This window comes from Aethalodelphis obliquidens, unplaced genomic scaffold (genome assembly GCF_003676395.1).
Source record: "Aethalodelphis obliquidens isolate GAN/ISIS:26980383/991018 unplaced genomic scaffold, ASM367639v1 scaffold71, whole genome shotgun sequence".
NCBI lineage: Eukaryota > Metazoa > Chordata > Mammalia > Artiodactyla > Delphinidae > Aethalodelphis > Aethalodelphis obliquidens.
The window spans coordinates 3,713,871-3,735,793 of NW_020838015.1; the positions used below are offsets into that span (position 1 = coordinate 3,713,871).

A 21,923-nucleotide genomic window follows, 5' to 3' on the forward strand; every position below is an offset into this window, starting at 1 on the left:
TGCAGCCCTCTCTGGAGCACTGGCCTACAGTGACCTCTCATGCCCCGCATTAGTCTTCCTGGGCTCATACTTCTGTATTCTTGTGAGGTGCTTCTCACGTGTGACTTCTTTGAAGTTATCTTTCTGTTTCTTTATGTTATATTAACAGCATTTGAAAATTCATTTCACGGGCTGACTATGCCTTTCTCTCTAATAGGTTGGGAAGTTTAATGCATAGCAGACTGAACTCTATTTCTAGTGAACACCTCTTCTGCTCACCATTCACTAAGGTGAAGTGGAGAGAGAGATACGGACATAGTCAAAAAAATTTTTTTAATAAAATTATGCTTAAATTATGATTCCTGATATTTTCTAAACAGATGAAATCATAAGATTGAAAAAAAAAAGTCTGTTAAGGTACCTCATACCAGAAAACAAGTAAATAATAACAACCTCAAAGCATTATAAAAATGAGACAAAAGAAAAAAAAATATTTTTCTGTATTAAACAGTCCTACCTGAAACTAAAAGTAATGTGATATGAATTCAGAAAAATGTCTATAGCAACGTGTCTTACACTTTAATGAAGTACTTGATTCACCGTCCCTTGTGCACACTAGATGCTGAATATACTTTTAATTGGTGTGTTGATTGATTTTTCCAAAATTCAAATTGATTAGCCTAATATAAATATCCTTTTTGTCTTTATTATAGTCAACATACTTGGAGTCTATATATATTAAGGCTACAAAGGGTGTGAAAAGAGCTCAGTCGTTTATAAGAAAATTACAATCTTATTTGGCCTTACTTTTGTTGGAATGAATATTTACAGCAAACAGCACTAATTTAGATAAAAGTGTTAAATACATATAATTTAACAACCACAAGACACTCACATATTAACTGGTCTATTTACTCAAATTCCCTTTTGAGATGGTATGATTGAACAGGACTTTTTTTTGTGGTTTGCCAAAGAAATAATAATTGTTTTGGACATAAAACAACGGTATCATGACTTTGGGTACTCTTCATTACAAGGATTTTCATCATTTTATTTCTCTACATTGCAGTTATTCAGGAGTTTTTCATATTTAAACCATAGCTTAAATTTTTTTTTTTTTTTTTTTTGCAGTACGCGGGCCTCTCACTGTTGTGGCCTCTCCCGTTGCGGAGCGCAGGCTCCGGATGCGCAGGCTCAGCGGCCATGGCTCACGGGCCCAGCCGCTCCGCAGCATGTGGGATCCTCCCGGACCGGGGCACGAACCCGTGTCCCCTGCATCGGCAGGTGGACTCTCAACCACTGCGCCACCAGGGAAGCCCCATAGCTTAAATTTTAGCCATTGCTAAATTACCACCACTTATATGCACAGAAATGATTTAAAAGTATACATATGGAAAAGTACTGAAATATAAGCCTGTTCTCATCAGCTAGATAATATTCTCATTGAATTCTTCCATCTTCAGATAACACACTGCAGCGAAGGTAAACTGTAGTTCAGACATGGCACGTGACACTAAGCTCAAACAGCCTCCTGGAATTTTTTCATTTAAGTTACGGACACTTTTTGTCTTTTGTCTTTCTGGTGCCAGAAATCTATTGTGTATTAAGCTCAGATTATTTGGAAAAAGAACTATAATCATTGCAGGGATAAGGGTTTCCAAAAATAAATGTTATTAGTCAAGGTATGCAAGATAACGAAAGCCAAATTTTCTAAAGGATCTTAAAAATGACTAATATGGCTGCCATTTTCACTGTTATTTGGCATTTAAACTAGCTTCAAACAAACAAAAGATCCCCATTATGAGAAACTGAGGCAAAGGAAAAATAGGAGTCCCCCCAAATGGTTTATTTCTGGGAGAAAATAAGTACAAGAAAGTATCTCAGAACTGTTTACTCTTTTCAGGAATAGCTACAACTGGGGAAATTCAAGTCAAGAATAACTAGAACCAAGTATCAGAGGGTTGAATGCAGATGTGAGAAGTAATATTCTTAAGGAGAATCAAGATCCACTGGAATCTCAACATTGTTTGATAATATTATTATTCCTTGTCATCGCTGTTAAGATACATTATTAATCTATGTTTAAATATACATTATTATTTTGCATAATTTCTGGGGAGGTAGCATGGTATAGTAGTATGAACATTTATTCATTCATTCACTCATTAAATCATTAACTAATATTTATGAGCACCTACTACATGTCAGACACTTTCAAAGGTTCTATACAGAAGTGAACCAACTGCGAAAAATTCCCACTCTTATGCAGCTTATATTTTATGGGAGTAGACAGATAAACAAATAAGTAAAATATAAGTATGTCTCATGGTGACCAACACTATGGAAAAAACTAAGGCAGGGAAGGGGGATAGGGAATACTGGTGGCAGGGAACATTCCTTCTCTCAAATTTTAAATTGGGTGGTCAGGGAAGATCTTACTAAGAAGCTGATGTATAAGCAAAGACCTGAAGATGGTGAGGGAATAAGTCATGAGGATACCTTGGGGAAGAGTATTCTAGGGAAAGGGCATGACTAACACAGAGGCAATGAGGCAAGTATGGGCCTGCTGAGGAACAGCAAGGAGGCCAACGTGAGGGAACAAAGTGAGAAGAGGAGAGTAGTAAGGGGTGAAATGAGACAGGTATTGGGGAGCAAAACTGTAAACTAAATTAAGAATACCTCAGGGGACAGGGCCTAGCCTAAAGGTATAAATTCAGGGTGTACAGATAGCATTTAAAGCCATTAAAACTAGATGAGGTTTCCAAGGGTCTGAGTGTAGACAGAAGGAGGAGGGGCTGTGGCACCCCACTGTGAAGACCTGGCTGGGGGAGATGAGAAAGAATCAGCACCATCTGAAAAGGAGCAGCCAGAGAGGTAGAAGGGAAACCAGGAGAGCAAGGTGTCCTGAAGCCAAGGGAGGACAGTGTTTTGGAAGGATGGATGTCAAATGTTGCTGATATGCCAAGAGGGAGAAACCTGATATTTCGCCACTAGACTCAGCAATGTGAAGGTCAGCAGTGACTTGACAAGAGCTATTTTAGTGGAGTTGGTAGGATTGCAAACCTGGCTAGGGTGGGTTCAAGACAAAGAGATGGGAGAAACTGGAGAAAGTGAGTAGAGATAAATCTTTCTAGGAGTTTTGCTGTCAAGGAGAGCAGAGAATAGGGGTAGAAGCTGGAGGGGGTGGTAAGGTCAGGAGAAGATGTGTGTGTGTGTAATAAAAATAAACTGTAGCTTGTTAGATCCAACAGAGATAGGAAGTTGATGATGCCAGTAAGCGGACACATGTGAGAGCAGTGACCTTGAGTAAGTGAACTGGATAGGATCTTGAGTACAAAGGAAGGGGGTGTGGCAGGCTGAATTAAAATCCTGGCTCCACCACTGACAACTTTTGTGACTTGAGGCAAGATTCTTAACCTCTCTGAGGCTTAGTTTTCTCACATGTAAAGTGAGAATTTCCTGGAACTGTTGAGCAGTGTAATGTCTTCATCAAATAGTACTGTCTCATTGAAGTCCCAAGTTATACCTTTAATACTTCATCAGCAGGATGGGATATAAAAAGAACTTTTAAAATCTGCCTTTTTCCTAAGACAATAAACCCATATCTAGTATCTACTGAAATAAAAATAATGCTATGAAGTACACATTCACACCCAAAATAATGATAATCACTTTTTAATTATCACACAGTTGAGTGCTATTTCCGTTGTTCATGTTGCACATCTTTGGAACACGTGTTGGTAGAGAACAAAGAGGCCTTCCTCCCTGATGGATTCTGCCTTAATCCGCTTTTGTACCCTCTTGTGATGAGAGCTGAATGTCACTCGAATGGTACATCCTCTTAGATGTTTACAGAGGATGTACAGAAACAGCAAATAAGACGAACAAAACTGTAACAAAAAAATGCTCAGGAAAAAAAAAGGGTGGAAAGGGGCACCTTACAGAGCAATGCATTCCTGTCACTGGAACTGTTTAAACAAAGTGTAGATGGCCACCTATGAGCTCATGTACCTTAAGCCATGGGTGATTCAGCGCTTCATAAACAGTGATCCTTTCAGCAGGATCCAGCATCAGCATGCGGCGTACTAGGTCTTTGGCACTTTCAGAGATATGGCTCCACTGCCTTGGATTCATCTGAAGAGGAGGAAAAAGGAAAATTACAGTTATGTCCAGTGAGAAGTTAACATTCTCTGTTATTTAATATTCCTATGCTGCTTCAACAGGAATAAAATTCTTGGAGCAGGGTGGAGAAATCTGATTCTAAAGGCTTGCTTTCTAAGGAAGAAGAGGACAGATACAATTCTTTTTCTGTTGTTGTTCAATACATGAGAATTTGCAGGAGTAAATATTTGTTATACATGTTCTTCTTGTTATATATGTAATAATATTTTTAATAATTGAAGAATAGAACATTCATGATTCCAGGTTCTACCTCAGCTAAAATAAAGAGTCTAGAATGTAGACTCTAAAAAGGTTAGAATACTTTGATCCAGAAAGGACTAAAATAAAATTTAAAAATTTGAAGAAATATTTTTAATATTTTGCTTTTAAAACTTGGAATTGGCAGTAATTGTGAAGCTATGCAAAGTAGCTTTTATTAATAGGAGACCTTGGTCACTGTATGTCATTTTCAGTATTTAGGAAAAAATATACCATTACTAAAGGCCTTACAAAAAACCCAATTCACTTGTATACTGTTCTTAAAGAAGTTACTTTTCTTTCTCTTTTAGAGATGAGACAACTAAGCCACAAGGTAAATTAACTAAAGTCAAACAAAAAAATTATGAGTTGTTCCTAAGACACACAACTTGTGAGGAAGGCTGTGGAGCTATGAGGAAAAGAGTTGGAAGGCTCCTGGGAAAAGGGGTATGTCTGAGACCAGGAACCAGGAAAAAATGGAAAGCAATGCTTAGGGCTTGGAGTTGGGAAGGTAAGTGGGGACAGGAGGGTAGAGATGGAGTAGGGTCTCACTCCCTATTTAATATGAGGAAACTGACTGATTGGGTGAGCTCATGGGAGCTGCCTGGTGCCAGGAGCTTTACGCAATGCCATGGCTTTAAGTGGCAGAGACCTTTGTCACCTCCTAAGGGAGAAAGATGCAGAATAAAGTCCACAACAGGTTAAAGGCAAATGAAATCACAACTTGCATCACAGTACACATGAATCATTATGATCCCGCCAAGGGTTAGTATTAGACATTTCGCTCTGGCTAATGTAAGGCTTTGTTCTAGTAGACGTGGAGTGGAAAATGTTCCATTTTCTTTTTCTAACAGGCAGAATTCCAAACGATAGTCACTTCTCTTGTCAGATTCCTTAATTAAATGAATACCATGAGACTGTTGAAATATTGTCATCCTACTGAAATTGTGATCAGTTGACGAGTTTGAAATAAGGAAGTATGTGATTAGATGGGGCTTAGATAGCCTTGTTTCCTCTTCCCCATCTTGGAGCTGATGTAGTCTTTAAAGTCTGAATGATCTGTCCTCAGGAAAGGGGTTGAGAAATCATCTGAAAGTGGTGGTAAGACTTCTGAAGTGAATAGAGGTTGAGAAGTATACTCCGCAGTCCTTTTTATGAGGAAGCCCAATCCAGGGTTTTCTCTTCCTTTGGCAGAGAAGACTAGTTGAAATTAATTTGGGAGGTTGAGTACATAAGGGGGAACAAAACAGGGCTATAAAACAGTCTCACTTATTTGAATACTAAAGCCAGGCAGCTAAGGACTCCTGCTGTGTAGATACCAACTGGCTATCCAGAAATAAGTGATATAAGATGACACTGTATCTTTTAGAGACTTTGTGAAATATATTTCTGTCCTTTATAAAAAAATTAATTGAAATTAAATGTTAGCATATATTTTAGCTAAATAGTATTCTCCCATATTGACCTTAAAAGATCAAGTAAGCTAGTAAACAAGAATAAAAAGTTAAATTAAAATCATTTAAGACCAGTAGTAGTTTATAAACTATGACAATTTAAATGTACTACATTTAAAATATGTCATCAAAATTTTCTTGAAAATACTCATAGAGATCAAGGATTTTAATATTTATTTTGTTAAGGGCGACCAGGGTGATAAAATGATATTTTTGAGATCTGCTTCAAAATAATCTAGTAGCATGTGGAATACAGATAAAACAAGGCTGGCTGTACGTTGATAAGTGTTAAAGCTGGGGGTTCATTATACTATTATCTCTACTATTTTGTTTGTTAGAAATTTTCAGTAATAAAAAATGTAAAAATAAATGCAGACACAATCACAGCACAGTATTTTTTTTAAAGGCCCAATAGGTTCATCACTGATGGTAGAGATGGATCTATACTTCAAACTAAGATGCTGAAAACCTGAGGCTTTTGTAAGGAAAGCCATGAATATAAGTGAGAGGTGAGGTTAGCCAAGTAATAGTAAATACGAATTAACCTCAAAGCTTCAAACCCCCAGGTACAGAAATTATGGTATAGCTGCCACCATCCATCTGACTATATTATACTATAATGCTAAGAATAGGAAATTTTCAAACAAATTTTTGGACATATGTGAACAGTCCAAGTTTTTTTTTTTAAACAAAGAAACAAAGATAACTATTCAATGCTTTAAAAATAGACAAAATCAAATACCAGAAGCTGTTGGAATGAAGCACATTGCCTTGGAAACCAGGAAGTTAGCAACAGAACAAACACAAAAGAAGAATTCTATTATTAGCGAATGCTTATAACTCAAAAAGGCAGGTGGGAGATTTTAATATATGGTACCTACGTCATAAGCCGCTGTGAGGATGAAAAGAGTTAATATAAGTAAAGTGCTTAGAATAGTTCCTGGAACATAGTAAGTGCTATGTATGAGTTAGCTATCATTATTGCTAGTATTATTATTATGCTGATGCATTATTGTGTTTATTTTCATATGCTAGTATCTGTGATTTCACTTGGCAAACTTCAACCAGAAAGCCATAACCGTGCATTCCTGATAGCCACTTACAATTTCAAGGGATTGGAGGAGGATGATTACTTACAAGCAGTTTCCTGAGACTTTTAGTTACCTTGAAAGGATTGATTTTATTCCCCAGTGGTCAACTGACTCTAAGAGAAGCAGAAAAACCTATACTTAAAACATCTTTCTCTGTTAACAGAGTTTTGGCATATATCATAATCCAAATAAAATAAAAGACAAACCTGTATGCCTTTATAAGCTGATGGTACATAAAGCCCAAGGGAAAAAAAGTACAGACCATTCTCACCTTCTCACTTCCACAAGCTTCAGTTATGGCTTAAAGGATAAGGCTACAACTCTGAAACTACTTTACCTTTCATTTCTTTTTTTTTCTTTTTCTTTATTTGTTTCAAGTCCCATGTAAAATTCTAACATAACTGAGGAATTGGAAAAAAAAACCTTTAGGGGCCTCACAGTTTTGGAGTGTAGTGTTATATAAACCTGTGTGTATCGTTTTATGTTGCCAGGCATGGCTGAAAATGAAACAGTGATTCTGTTGAACAGAAAGTACATGTGTTAATAATAACGGGAGGAAAAAGAACTTCCTCAAAATAAGCTGCCCTGATTTGATATCCAGACACATACTCCTCTGTGCTTCCCATACAGAGCATCCTATTCCGTCAGCCATACAAGGTAGTACAGGGCAGTAAAGTATAAGAGCTCGGGTAGTGAAACCAACCTTAAGCGTATTTCTAAGAACCCCCTAGGTCTTTTTGGTATAGCCACTCATAATGTCAGTAATGACGTCTTAAATTACTTGGTAATGAAAGTAATAATGTACTAATCAGGAGTCTGTGAATAGTACATGCAGTTTCCAATTCACAGTAGCCAAAGATGAATATAAATATTTAAATCACACCAAAATGGCTCTAAATTATATTATGAAATGCCATTGTGATATTGGCATTTCAGTTTATCCTGGAAGGTAAATGGCAAATTTTTCAGCTGTGCTGGCTGACTACATAAAATGCAATAAAATAACATGTATGATAAAGCAAAATCAAATAAAGGCTAATAGACACTAAATCTAAAATTAAGATAAAGAGTGACTAATTACCTGGATGAAATTTCCATTTTAACTTTACAAATCAAGCAAAAAGTAATAAAAATAAAGCCCTTTTCTCAAATTACACAAAGAAGGGCCAAAGAAGTTTATTTTCCAGCTTAGCCTGAATAAGTGGGTTCAGTCACCAGACAGCTAATGGAAACTATAAAATCTGGGCACAGGTTTGTCACAAACACCTTACCCAGGGTAAAATAAAAGGTCAAATTTGCTCACAATAAATTCCAAGGAGCAGTCCAAATTCTTTCCCTGAGCTAGAATTTTATTTGAAATAAGTAGGGCACTAACCAATTTCTTTGACTTAGCTAAAGAGGCAGTTTTGCTAGAATGTACTTGTGGTAAAAAAATTTGATTTTAGTGTGGCTTTATGACTCTGAGAGCCCAGGACTCTTACACTGTTGATTTAGCACATGGAGGAAAAGGGGAACATCCATCTGATCTCTGGTTTTTACACTGTATCAAAGACGAGTGGGGACCCTGTTTTCTGGACTGAACACAGAGTTGGAATCCAAATACATGGGATAGACTTTAGAGGCAGCACAGAGGGAATGAGAAGGGAGGGGTGAGGCAATAGTTGTTTTAAAGCCAGTCACCTGGATGACAGTTCGGCCGATAGGGTCAAATTTATTTGAGGCCTTTGTTGCCTAACAAGGCTGGTGGATCAATGATGCAAGCATCTCTGACTGGGTGACTATGTGACAACCAGAAAGTAATCCAAAGACAGACAGCAACTTCAAAACACATTTTTCAGAATAATTTAATCTCAATGGAAAAATAAAACGTTCACAATATGTTACCTTATATTTTCCTTTAATAATGCCTTCAAACAATCTTTCCTTGGTTCCATAAAAAGGCAAACAACCGCTTAGCAGGATAAAAAGGATCACGCCACAACCCCAGACATCTACAGGTTTTCCGTAAGGCTCTCTCTTGACAACTTCTGGGGCCATAAAATGAGGTGTTCCAACTCGTCCTACATTTAAAATGACAACATCAAGGAAAAATGTTTACATAAAATGGGCTTTTTGTTTCCCATTTGAAAACTGAAAATACGAGAACAATAACAGTGTGAATGACAAGGTTAACAATGCAAATATTCTCTTACCACCTCTCCCCTCCTCTATAAAATCAAGGAAAAAAGGCAGAAAGAAAAAAATTTTTATCTAATCACGTCTTGAAAGTATTGAGCCCAGGAGAGGTACTTTGTCTTCTAACACTGTTACTTCCTACTGAATTCCATAGGATGCATGGTAAGTATTTACCTATTTGTTGCTTCATGAAGAAGTTGTTTAAATTTTCTAATTTTCACAAGTTTGAAAATTACTAAAAATACAGAGCAGAGGCAGGGGCGGGGGGGGGCAAGTGAGAAAATATCTGTAGAGGAAAAGATTACTTTTGACTGTCAAATAGAAATTCTCAAATTAAACCTAATGCTTAGAACTTTTATTTGGAATATGAATCTGAAATCCTGTTCGGTTGATTTTAGGAATTAATTGCAGCAATTACCAATGGTTAGTAAGATTTTGTTAATAATAAGATTTTTTAGCTTCCTCCAAATGTTAACATTTGAACAGAATGAGAGCAAATATATGACATAAACCAAAGTAAAATCATGAAGCTCCTCCCATTCAATCTTCTTTGACTTCTATCTTCTTTGAAACGCTTTTTTCTTTTTTTCCTATCAAAGTTAGGTTTCAGGAAGGAATCTGAAAGCAGTTGTTTCTACACTAGTAACCATCTTTAACTCACCATCCCAAAAGAAGTCTTTTCTTCTACTGGAGAACGAAAGGCTTGTACCCTGTAGGGAAATTACTGTGGGAGGGGAACTGCCCACCAGACTTGGCAGCTCTTCTAGCTCTATGCAGGCTCCTCCTCTCCTCCCTTTCCCTCTACAGCCCCACCCTCATCATCACGAGTCCAAGATAATTTTTATTTTGAAGCTTGCACAAAACTTTATGTAGAGCTCAGAACTGTGATCAGAGTTTAAACACAGACCTCAGAGATCTTCTAATCCAGCTAGAGAGAATATATCATAAAAGTCTTGTTGGTGATTGTCAAACCTGGTTGGGATGAGAAGGATAAAGCAGCTCTTAGCTTGTGTCCTGGGAATATTCCTTTGCTGCAGATCATAATGGTTCCTCTCCTTCCCCCATAATAGAAGAGATAAAGTTCAGGGTTCAGGGAGTGAAAATATTTTTATTTAAAATGTATAGTAGATCAGTGAAAACTCTACTGGTTAGAAGGAAAGATTTTTATTTCCATATTGCCCCATTTAGTTTCCTCAAGTAACAAAAAGAAGTTGAAATGATGAGAACTAAGCCTTCTACTTCATTAATAGCCTGGATAGGGCAGTGCCCTTGGAGAATTTGCCTTGGTCTGATGGACAGGAGCTGGTAAGAGTAGGGAAAAGCAGGGTAAGAGATCAGAGTACTGGTACCAGGGCACCAGCCAGGTACCTGCTGATGGTTGGGATACTGCTTTGAAACTCAACTTGACTCCTACTATTTCCCTTACAAGGCAGGACCAAGCATCTCAAAATGTAGGCCTCAATCTGGGACTAGTCAGAGCCACCACAGCCAGCCCCAGACATCCAGGGGAGGTTCTTTCCATTTATCCATATTGAAGACTACCCTGGTTCTGGAGAATTAGGGTTCATCCTTGAGGAATATACATGTCTTTTGGTTCAAGAATCTGCTCACAGATGAAAGGGGAAAAGACCATGGTAGAAAGAATACACAGGAATGATTTTTTTATTGCATGAAGATCGGGAGGTGTGAAAGGACTGGAGTCAACCTTTAACATACACCAACCTCCTCAATTTCCTGGTTTGTGATCACTTGACTTTTCCTTCTTTGTGGTCACTTGATTTTTATGACTTTGACCACAGAATTCTAAGAATGGGAGGCCAATTACCAAGCCAAATTAAATGTCACTGTATATGAGACACTTCCGATGTACATTTAAATGTTACCTTTTTTGATAATATAATAAAAGCTTATTACCTAGAACCTCAGGGTGGGGAGAGCTGTTCTGAATAGGTACGCATTCAATACTTTAGGACCTGGATCTTTACGCACCGAAACCTTTTTACTTTAATAATTTTGGACGGCTCTCTTTGTACAATTTCCTGACTTCTCTTACACAAGATGCTGTACATAATTTAACCTCTTCTTGATGACTCAGAATTATCATTGTGGATACCAATGAAAGAACTCTGGTATGGAACCAAAATCGCCCTTGGGAACTTCAGAGGTATGCAAGGGTTCATTTCTTCAGTACCAAAAGGCTGCTGTGCTTTCCAACTTTTGGTGTCTGCTCAATGTATTTCTTTCTGTCAGGCTTTCATTTCTTTTCTTTCACTATGCTTACTCTAGCCTTGTCTTCTCCTAATTTTTGCATAAAATCTGCTATAAACTGTAATCTCATTAGAAACCAGATTCTTTCATTTAGTAAAAATTTCCTAAGTGCCTGCTAGGTCCCAGACACAATCTACGACCACTGTGGGCATACAAGAGATAAGCCATGGTCCCCCCCTCTTGCCCTCACAAACCTCAGTCTTTGATATAATTACAAATCCCTGCATCAAATGCTACATGGAGGTATGTAGCCCAGATAGCTATGGTAATATGGGAGAGAAGGAATAGGGTTACCTCACTTGGGATGGTGAAGATCAGCCTGCTTTTAAGAGATGACTGTTAGCTCAGCTTTCAAGAATACTTAGTTAACTAGATACATAAAATGACAAAAGGCGTTCTAACCAGAGGGAAGAGCAGGTGCAAGGTATGAAGGAACACGAATCCACAAAAGTTTCTGAAAAATGGAAGCATGTCAGCCTCAGAGTGTGTCTTTAGATGCTCACTTGAGAGAACCATGAACAGGTATTAAGGGCAGGAAATGCCTTGCTGCTATTATAATTATTTCCTAGGTTCCTAGATATATTCTGGATAAGTGAGTTTTCCAAACAACTGAGTTTCAGATAGGGGAAGTGTAAATATACGTAAATGGTTTTTACTATATGGAACATATAAAGGAGAGAATTCCTTTCTATTTGGAGGACTGAGTGATCAAAGATTCTAATCTGACAGGAAAATAGCTTTCTGTTAAATATTAGCAAATGAGCTGATAAATAGTAAAATTTTTAAAAGTATTGATACCTTAAACAACATGAAAGCTTTTTATAAGAGAAATCATTTATCCCTTATCTACATCTGTAGACTGTATTTTAAAAGACATTACAATGCTTGAAGTAGTTATTTCAAGACTGCAAGGAAAGGTATGTTTAAGAAACGACAATATTTTGACCATCACAAAGCATTTTAATTCTAGAAGAATTGATAAAAATAAATTTTGCATAACTGACACACTGTGGGTTAAAAATCAGCTTTAAAAATATACAATTTAGGGGAAAGATTCATGGACTTTAGGAAAATAGATTAACATGTAAAAAATGTCTGGGTAAATCAAATGAATCCGTTTTTCCCCTTCAGTTGAGATGCACAGTAAAATATGAAGCCCATACCATTTTAAATACTAACAGGATGAAGATCCAGACCAAGAGAAACAAAGACACTATAATATATATAGCATATAAAAGGAATATAGCATATATTATATAGCATATATAGCATATAGTATATAGCATATAAAAGGAATTCGTTTTATTTCATATCATCCCATCAACCGTGAGGATGCAATCGTCAGAAATTATGTGTTATTTAATTGTGTAGTCTTAACATGGGGGTGAGTTGTACAAATACCGGATTTCAGAGAGTTAGTTCAACAGCAACGTTTGTTTAAAAACAACAATTTAAGATTTGTAGTTGATTGCACGATTAATATGAGCCAGCAGTGTTACAGCGTTGTCCAAAAAGCTCATGCAGTTTGGGGAGCCTGACAGAAATGTAGATCCACGGCAAAAGAAGTGATAACCTCAAGCTTCTGTGCGCTTGGAAGTACCTGTATTTGTGCTCAGTTTTGGCTCTGTACTTGGTGCACAGTCAGGAGACTCTTAACCACTTTATGTGAGGAATGGCTAAATTAACCTAGGCAAATTAACTTGGATAGGACTTAGGGGAACATTATAGCTGTTTTCAAGCATCTGAATGACTATCATATGGAAGAATTAAAATTGTTTACTGTGGCTCCAAAAGTCAGAATTAGGACCACTGGGTGGAAGTTACAGGACGACAGACTTCCATTCAACGCAAGGATGAACGTTTCAATACTTAGGAGCTTTCCAAAAATGGAATGAACTGTCCTGGGACACAGTGAATTCTTTGCCACGTGAGGAATTAAACTAGAGCTCAGCCCTTTGCTGGGAATTTTATGAGAGAATTCAATCATTAGTTACAAGACTGGAGAAGTTAAGGCCCCTTCGAATTCTGAGATTCAATGATTCTGTGATTAAACTGTTCTTTGTTACCTGACCTTATGGTCAGTCCTCTAATCACAGATGAAAAATTTCAAAACTTTTCATTAGTTTTGAATTTACTAGTTCATTAGAATTAGAAGGAAAAAAATCAGTTTTCAAAACTATACTCAACTTGCAGTTTCTCAGATTCTTGGAAATGATTAGAAGAAAATGCAAAACTAGAGGGCTTCCCTGGTGGTGGAGTGGTTGAGAGTCCACCTGCCGATGCAGGGGACACGGGTTCGTGCCCCGGTCCGGGAGGATCCCACATGCCGCAAAGCGGCTGGGCCCGTGAGCCATGGTCGCTGAGCCTGCACGTCTGGAGCCTGTGCTCCGCAACAGGAGGGGCCACAACAGTGAGAGGCCCGCGTACCGCAAAAAAAAAAAAAAAAAAGAAAGAAGAAAATCTAAACACAATTTAATTTTAGAGGGCAATGTGGTAAAATAATGATTTAAAGAATACAACTATGACTCATGGCTCATTTTTCAGAAGATGGTCTATGTTAATACTGCTTCAATGTTTTAGTAACAGTGAATTAAATGAAATATCCTGTGTAAAAGATTATTATTTTGATATTTATCATTTGTTAGGTATTTGAATTTAATACTGTTGATATTGTTCCTCTTTGTGAAGGCTGGCAGTACTTCGAGATGGAAAATATAAAGCAATGACTAGAAGATTGGTAGTCTGCAGAAGGGAGAATTAAGTAATCTGCAAAACTAAAGAACAAAACTAAAAACAGGGCAGCATTCTGAGCTGGAATCTACTGCAAGGAATAAATAAAACCAAATACTTGAATCTGTAATTACCATCCACCTTTGTACACTGGTGAAGAAAGTTTCCATTTGAACTTTTCTTCTTTTGTTTCTGGCATGGGAATTTTCTAATTATGTTTGTTTTGGCTAATAATAAAATCAGTCTGTACTCACATCTGCTTGCTCTTCCCAAATACACAGATTGATGGCTTGAGTGGGACTCTTTCACAAGTGGAAAGAGGAAAACAGTGTGAAATTAAAAATTAGCCATAGATGTAACCTGAAAGTAGTTAACACATTTTAGATTTGACTTCGTTTGGCCAGTTCAACTTTAAAAGTCACTTTGCCTCAAATATCATCTTCTTCCAATACTGTTTTAATCTTTGTATGTTGGGTCTCTTCCCTGTTAAGTGTTGGGGATACAAAGAGTAAAAAGACAGAGTCTATTATCTTAAGGGACTAAAATTCTAATTATGACTACAGAATTATTAAATTCAAAACTACATTATGGCACTTTTGTGGGTGGGTTAGGGTGAGGTAGAATGTGGTATGAAACACTGAGGATGGACTAATATTTAGTCTGAAAGTTTTACACCAGCCTGAAAGTGACGAGGTTTTGAAGGAAATTTTAAAAATAGTGTTCTTACCTCCAGCTACAAGTCCAGACTCCCCTAATTGAATAGCTACCCCAAAGCCCCCAAGTTTAACAGGTGCCGAGTTTTCCTTTGAGGCAAGGAGAACACAGTGGGGCTGAAAAGAAAAAACAAACAAACAAACCAAAGTTAAGGATTAACTGAAGACGAACAATTCAATTTACACAAAACCGAATAACATGACCATATTGTAATACTTTAAAAACTGGAATTACTTTGGATGCTTGAATTATTTCTCTATTCTCACTTCTGGCTGATTTCTCCAAAGACTTACCTGTTTTATCCAATATTTTTCAGGAATTATTTGTTTCCAAGACTAGGGTATGGTGCTAGGAATTACTTAGGAAGCATGGATGTTCAAGACAGACATGTTTTCTGCCTTTTCATGCAATATTTTCTTCCTTTGAGTGACACTCTACATTTAAGGAAAAATATATTTTATACCTGTGTTTCTTGTAACCTCTGACTTGACCTACAGAGCCACTGTATCTTGGCCCTTAGGGGATGTTGACGGCCCTTTCTTTGTCCACTCTCCCACCATCCTATTTCTTTTCTTTATTCATTCCACCCCCAAGTAAGAAGAGTCAGATTTAATGACTTTAACTGAGCCTGGCTCCTGGGGAATTCAATGCTCTTCCTGGGGTCTTTTCTCTGGACCTGCCCTTCCTCTCTGTGGGAATGGGAGGTGAGAAAGGAGAAGGGGGAAAGGAGACTACTTGGCTGGCCTCTAGTCCAGGGTAAAGACAAACTCCCCGAGGAGCAGCTGCTTGACCAGGGCTAAGAATCATATGCTTTGTGGTCACAATGAGAGTTTCTTTGGAGGAGCTTGTCCTCTGCATCTGCCTCTTTCTGGGACCTTGTTGAGGCTGGTGTCAGGAAAGCATTTAATTGTAGGGAACTTTGGTCTCTGCTCAAATACTATGCTCCCCAACATGACTAACATTACATATGCTATGACCTGTTCTTAAAATACCAGTTAGTGAAAAAGGTAAGCCTCTTCAGGCTTGGAAGATAAAAGTATTTTTTATTCTGTCCTATACTTGCTCATACATAAAATGACACAATTTTAGTTCAGGTTTAGCCTACATGAGAGTGGGCATGAAGAGACCTGTGCAATAAAACTCTGAGCTGGTACACCCGGAGAGATGTTTGATGATGGATACGCAAAAGTGGGAGGGATCCTTACGCTGCCCAATGAAAGCATCAGGGTTCCACTCTGGAAGTTACTTTTTGTCCAAGGCTGTTTAAAGACCTTTACGATAGAGTCTAGCGCAAAGAAAGATGAGCCCTTGAACATAAATGTATGTATGACTGTGTATGAGTTAGAGAAAGAGAGGAGAGAAAAAGCAAGTGTACAGGAATGGTGAGCAAACTGCAGGAAGACACAAAGTAGCCAGAAGGGTCTATGGAAGAACAAGCAAACCTCTATAGAAACCAATTGATAAAGAGTGCTCTCCCTCAATGAGAACTTTCAGCTGGTTCAAATAGAGATCAATGACAACAGACCTGAAGAAAAAAGCAATAGCCCTGGCATGATTGTAGTGTGGGGCACAGCAAATGAACCAGCCTAGAAAAGGGTGGCCATGATGCAGAAGAAGAAAATACAAACTAGACCCAGACAGGGTTTCCTGGCCAGTGTCTTCAACACCTTCTTAGGAAGGAATAGTAGAAGCTTAAATCAGAATCCCAGAGTATATACTTTATATAGTTTGTGGACTATATTTATGCTTAAGTTAATGTTACACTGAGATCTATGTATCCAGCAGCGCATGGATTCAGTCACTCTCAACAAACGCTTAAGTGAGATAAGTCATAAAATTGGAATTTAAGATAGAGAATAAACAAAGAAACCAACATACGTAAATGAATACAAGACTAGGTAGTGTTAAGTGCTATGAAGTAAAATTAGGCTGGTAGGGAAGTAGGTGTGACAGGTTTGAAGACTAGGGAGCTGCTATTTAATAAGAGAAGGGGTGTCAGAGAAGGCCTCTCTAATAGGGTAATATGTGAACACAGACCAGAATGAAGTCGCAGAGCAAACCACATGGAAGCAAGATCTTGGTGTGGAGGATAATAAGTACAAAGGCCCAGAGGCACGAAGGGGGTTGGTAAGTTTGGAGAAGAGTAAAGAAGCCAGTGTGTTGGGAAAGGAATGAACAAAGGGAAGAGTGGTGGAAAATGCGATTCAGATGATCAAAGACCCTGTGGTCTAGGGTTTTGAAGTCAAGGCCAGAACTCTGGGTTTTAGGCTGAGCAAGATAGAAAACCACTGGAAAGTTTTGAGCAGGAGAGCATTAAGATGAGTTTTAGGTTTTGAAAGGATCACTTGAGCTGCTGCGTGGAGAAGAGATTGCAAGGGCACAAGTGTGGAAGAAAGGAGACCAGGTAGGAGGCTTCTGCGGTTGTCTATAATGATTTATAGATTTTTAATATTTTTGATGTGTTTTAATCAATTGCAGTCATTATTCATTTTCATGCTCGAATTGTCCTGTTTTTGGCCAGTGAGAGCCCCTACTTAAGTCAGCTTTTATGTCCTTTTGTAAGACTCTAGGAGTCTGATAACTTCCTTGCTTTCAGGCACAAGGTGTTCAAGGCTTGTCTTGTTCATTTCTTGCCCCAGAATTGGAGCTGGCCATTTCTCCAAACAGTCCCATTTCTGTTTAGTGGGTAAAGGTACTTAAATCCACAATATGGATATTAGGTATAGTACTGCTATTAGGTTATCGCCGCTTCGACTCTTCAAGCGGACATAGCTAAAAATTACTTATTTTTTAGAAGGAAAAACATGAATCACCAATTCATACTGATGCTTCTTCCTACTCAATTATAGTTTTTAATTTTACTTCTTCGATTTTGTCAGATAATGTTGGTACCTAATGACATTAACATAATCATTCATTTGCTTTTTCCTTTAATGTGTGTGTATAAAAGTTTCAAAATAACAACATTTCCATTACCAGTAACAACAAAACCACTGTATGCTGTTTAGGATTTCTTCGTGATTCTTTTTGTCAGATGTATCAAAATACTGTTTTACTATTCAACAAAGTAAGAATTCATGAGTCTATGCTGATGTAAATAAGTAAATGAATGGGGAGAAGGAAAAGCTTTCCTTTAAGTAGAAAATCAGTTCATAAATGTAGAATAAATTCTGGCATTAGAAAATCACCATTGGGCAGTTATCATCGTAATAACTGAGTCAGATAAGAACCAGCAAAGGGTTCTAACTAGTGGGTGAAAGCTTGAAGAGTGACAGGATGTTTGTATAATCTCAGAGTAGCTCCCCACAGGATACTTACTAAGTACAAAAGGTAAAATGTTAACATATGGGGAATCTGAGCGAAAGGTGTCTGAAATTCCTTGTACTTTTCTTGTACAATAACTTTTCTGTAAATCTAAAATTATGTAAAATGAAAACAAAACAAAACAACCCACCCTATTTTAAAGTCACTTAAAAGAATTCTCCTTGTGGTTATACTTTCAATTTGTTACATAGTGAGGCCAATTTGTTTTAATTAGATTTTGACTTAATTTGGTGTTTTAATTATACAAAACATGTACACAAAGTTCCAAAGGCAAAACCATAAACAAATACCTTTCAGAGAGGCCTAGCTTTTGTCCCCTCTCCTCATTTCTCTCACCTCATTGGCATTAGTTTTTGGTTTATCCTTCCATTGTTTGGTTTTGTTTTGAAAATGAGACAATACATACAAATACTCAAAATTTTCACATAACAACACGTGCATTAGATGACTCCATAGCATTACCTAGACATCTTCAGGGAGGTTTGTTTTTTTGTTTTGTTTTTTTAAAGAGAAACATTTGCGCGCTGATGGGAAAGATCCTGTAGAAAGGAAAAAACAACCCCAGAAGAGAAAGGGGATGGGATATAATATGCAAGTGGGAAGGGGGTTGGCCCTAGTGACAGCGAAGAAGGCAGGATACAGGGGCACCTGTAGATGCAGGCAGATGTGGATGTAAGAAGATGAGGAAGTTCTCTTCTGAGCACTTCTATTTTTCGTTTACTTGAAATAAAAAGTGATCAGCAGGTGGAAGTGAGGAAGGAGAGGGGGTTGTTGGCAGAAGAGTGAAGGTGTGAAAAGGGTTTTCAAAGAACATGAAAATGAACTAAGACAGTGGTTGGCAAACTTTAGTATCATCATCACACAGATCTGCTGGCCTACATCCCCAGAGTCTCTGACTCATAAGGTCTGGGATGAGCTTAAGGATGTGCACCTCTAATAAGGTCCTGAGTGATGGTTTTTTTGTTTGTTTGTCTTGTCCTGAGTGATGTTGATGCTACTGGTCTAGGAGCCATACTTTTTGAGAACCACCAGACTAAGGAAATATAGCAGGACTGTTGGCAGCATAGGGGCCCACTCGAGGTTTGTGGTCGTGAGTTTGAAACAAGACCAATCAGCACTCTTCTGTGTTTGTACCCAGCAGTCCTCATGTTAGCTGGTGAGGTTCAGGCCTGGAGTGGGTGGTGAGCTGAATTTAACAAGGGTTGGGATCTAGATAAGAAAGGCCGGTAATATCATAAATGGATGGCACCAAACAAGCATATCCATTTATTTCTTCTTTTCTACTTCTATCTTTTGTATAAATAAAAAGCTAAGATATCAACAGAGTTCAAGGAAGAGGAAGGGTGAGCAGAAGAGCATGTATGGGAATAAGCTGAGAACACCAAAACAAAAAGCAGAAAGTTCAGAATGAACAGGAAAAAGCTCATATAAAGGAAGAACTAAGAAAAGCTTACATTCAAACCTGGTCACAGTAGGGTCATCAGGGAACTGAAGATTAAAACAGAATTAGTGTTTTGAAAAGGGATGGCTTAAGTGTGGAAAAATAGCTAGCATGATAAAAATTTTATATTAGATTTTATGAAATAGAACATATAATAGATAAACACTATTTAGTCATTTAAATAAATCCTGCCAGGATCCCGAAAAGATATTTGTACACTTATGTTTATTGCAGCATTATTCACAATAGTCAAGAGGTGGAAGCAACCCAAATGTCCACTGACAGATGAATGGATAAAGAAAATATGGTATGTACATACAATGGAATATTACGTAGCTTGAAAAAGCAGGAAATCCTGTCACATGGTACAACATGGGTGAACCTCAAGGATATTATGCTAAACGAAATAAGCCCGTCATAAAAGGACAAATACTGTACGATCTGACTCAAATGAATTACCTAGAGTAGTCAAAAATCATAGAAAGTAGAAAGGTAGTTGCCAAGGGTAGGGGAAGAGGGAGGGGGGGCTAATGTTTAGTGGACACAGACTTTCAGTTTGGCAAGATGAAAAATTTCTATATATAAACACAACAATAAGTATATTTAACACTACTGAACAATATAAATATACCTTATAAAGTATAACAATATAAGTATACTTTTGCACAGTATAAATATACTTAACACTACTGAACTGTACTTTTTAAAATAGTTAAGATAGTTAATTTAATGTTATGTTTTTTTAACAACACACACACACACACACACACACACACACACACACAAAAATTCCTCCTAGACCAATACAGTAATCATCTTCCTTCTCAGAAGTTCTAGAGTGAAGTAAGAGCTACAAAATATTTTTATTCTGGCAATTTAAAAATATTCTGTCCCATGTGTCATATTTATAACAAATTAAAAGCTCTGGAGAATATGATGTTTAGAAGAGTGTATGTACCCAGAAATAATTAGAATGTTAGATAAAGCCCAATGAGTTAAATATTTAGTGTAAAGTAAACAAAGCTACAGGGTAACAATTATGAGGAGGATATTAACTAACTTCTTCATTTCAGATGACAACAAAAAAGAAGAAATGACGTTAAACTGCAGGGCCAACAGTTACATAGAGGGACAGATAGTGGTTAAATATTGGACTAGGACCACAAAAAACCCCTGCAGAATTACTTCATTATTTTCTTTAAAATATAGGAGATATTTTAATTTACTTGGGAGAGTTCATCATGGTGCTAAGAAGGAGAGAATACTATCACAAATTTCATCTAACCCTAAAATTATAAGATTGTTTTAGAAAATAAATCCAAGGCCTTAAGGGAATACATGAAAATATACTAAAATAACACACAGATCAAATAAACCTTTTAAAAAATAATAAAATAATTCATTACTCATGTTACTATAATGCAATACAGGTGTCGACTTAAAAAAAATGCACGGGCTTCCCTGGTGGCGCAGTGGTTGAGAGTCCGCCTGCCGATGCAGGGGACACGGGTTCGTGCCCCGGTCCGGGAAGATCCCACATGCTGCGGAGCGGCTGGGCCCATGAGCCATGGCCGCTGAGCCTGCGCGTCCGGAGCCTGTGCTCTGCAACAGGAGAGGCCACAGCAGTGAGAGGCCCGCGTACCGGGGGAAAAAAAAAAAAAAAAAGCACAACGTGAGAGTTGCGAGTTACGTTTTATTGGGGGCAAAATGAGGACTGCAGCCTGGGAGACAGCATCCCAGATAGCTCTGAGAAACTGCTCCAAAGAGACAGGGGGGAAGGTCAGTGATTTTGGTGAAGGGGGAATACATACAATCAAGCACATATTTTTTACAAAAGGTTTCTGCTAGTCTCGTGCAGGTTACTGCTAGTCACGAGGAGCAGACGTCACCATGAAGGATTTTAGTGTTTCTCTAGATATGAGATACAAGAATTGGGCTCATACAATTGTCTCCTGAAAATATCTAACTATCTGAAGCCCTGTTCTGCCAGTTTTCCCCAGAGCACAGAGGGCCTCATTTCAGCTCTCCACCCTGAACTCCTTTCAGGGCGTGTTGAAAGTCAGCAGCTGCAGCAGCACATGATTTAATCCTTGTAGAGGTAGATGGCAAGTGCCAATGGAAAATGCCAATTTTTTGTTGACACAGGAATGCCACTTTATGTGATTGTTAGTTTCTAAAATGAATCCAGAAAGAAAGAGAAATTAAATGCTTGTGCTTTAAAAGTACATGTAGCATATTATGTATCATTAGTTAGGAGAAACAGAAAAATGCATATTTCTGCTTAGAATTTATAACCTTTATGCGGGGGGAAGGAGGGAAAACTTTTCA

General features: G+C 37.8%; 1 protein-coding gene across 13 annotated transcripts in view; it reads right to left on the reverse strand.

Annotated features, from left to right (window-relative positions):
• Window positions 1-21,923, reverse strand: part of CASK (calcium/calmodulin dependent serine protein kinase) — a 388,474-nt gene that overhangs the window by 122,748 nt on the left and 243,803 nt on the right. For all 13 annotated transcript variants that reach the window (XM_027091498.1, XM_027091492.1, XM_027091494.1 and 10 more), the window contains exons 6-8: window positions 14,844-14,946; window positions 8,828-9,003; window positions 3,991-4,113 (exon numbers count right to left, since the gene is read on the reverse strand). In XM_027091498.1, the coding sequence (XP_026947299.1) occupies window positions 3,991-4,113; window positions 8,828-9,003; window positions 14,844-14,946 (402 nt within the window). The remainder of the gene's footprint in view (window positions 1-3,990; window positions 4,114-8,827; window positions 9,004-14,843; window positions 14,947-21,923) is intronic.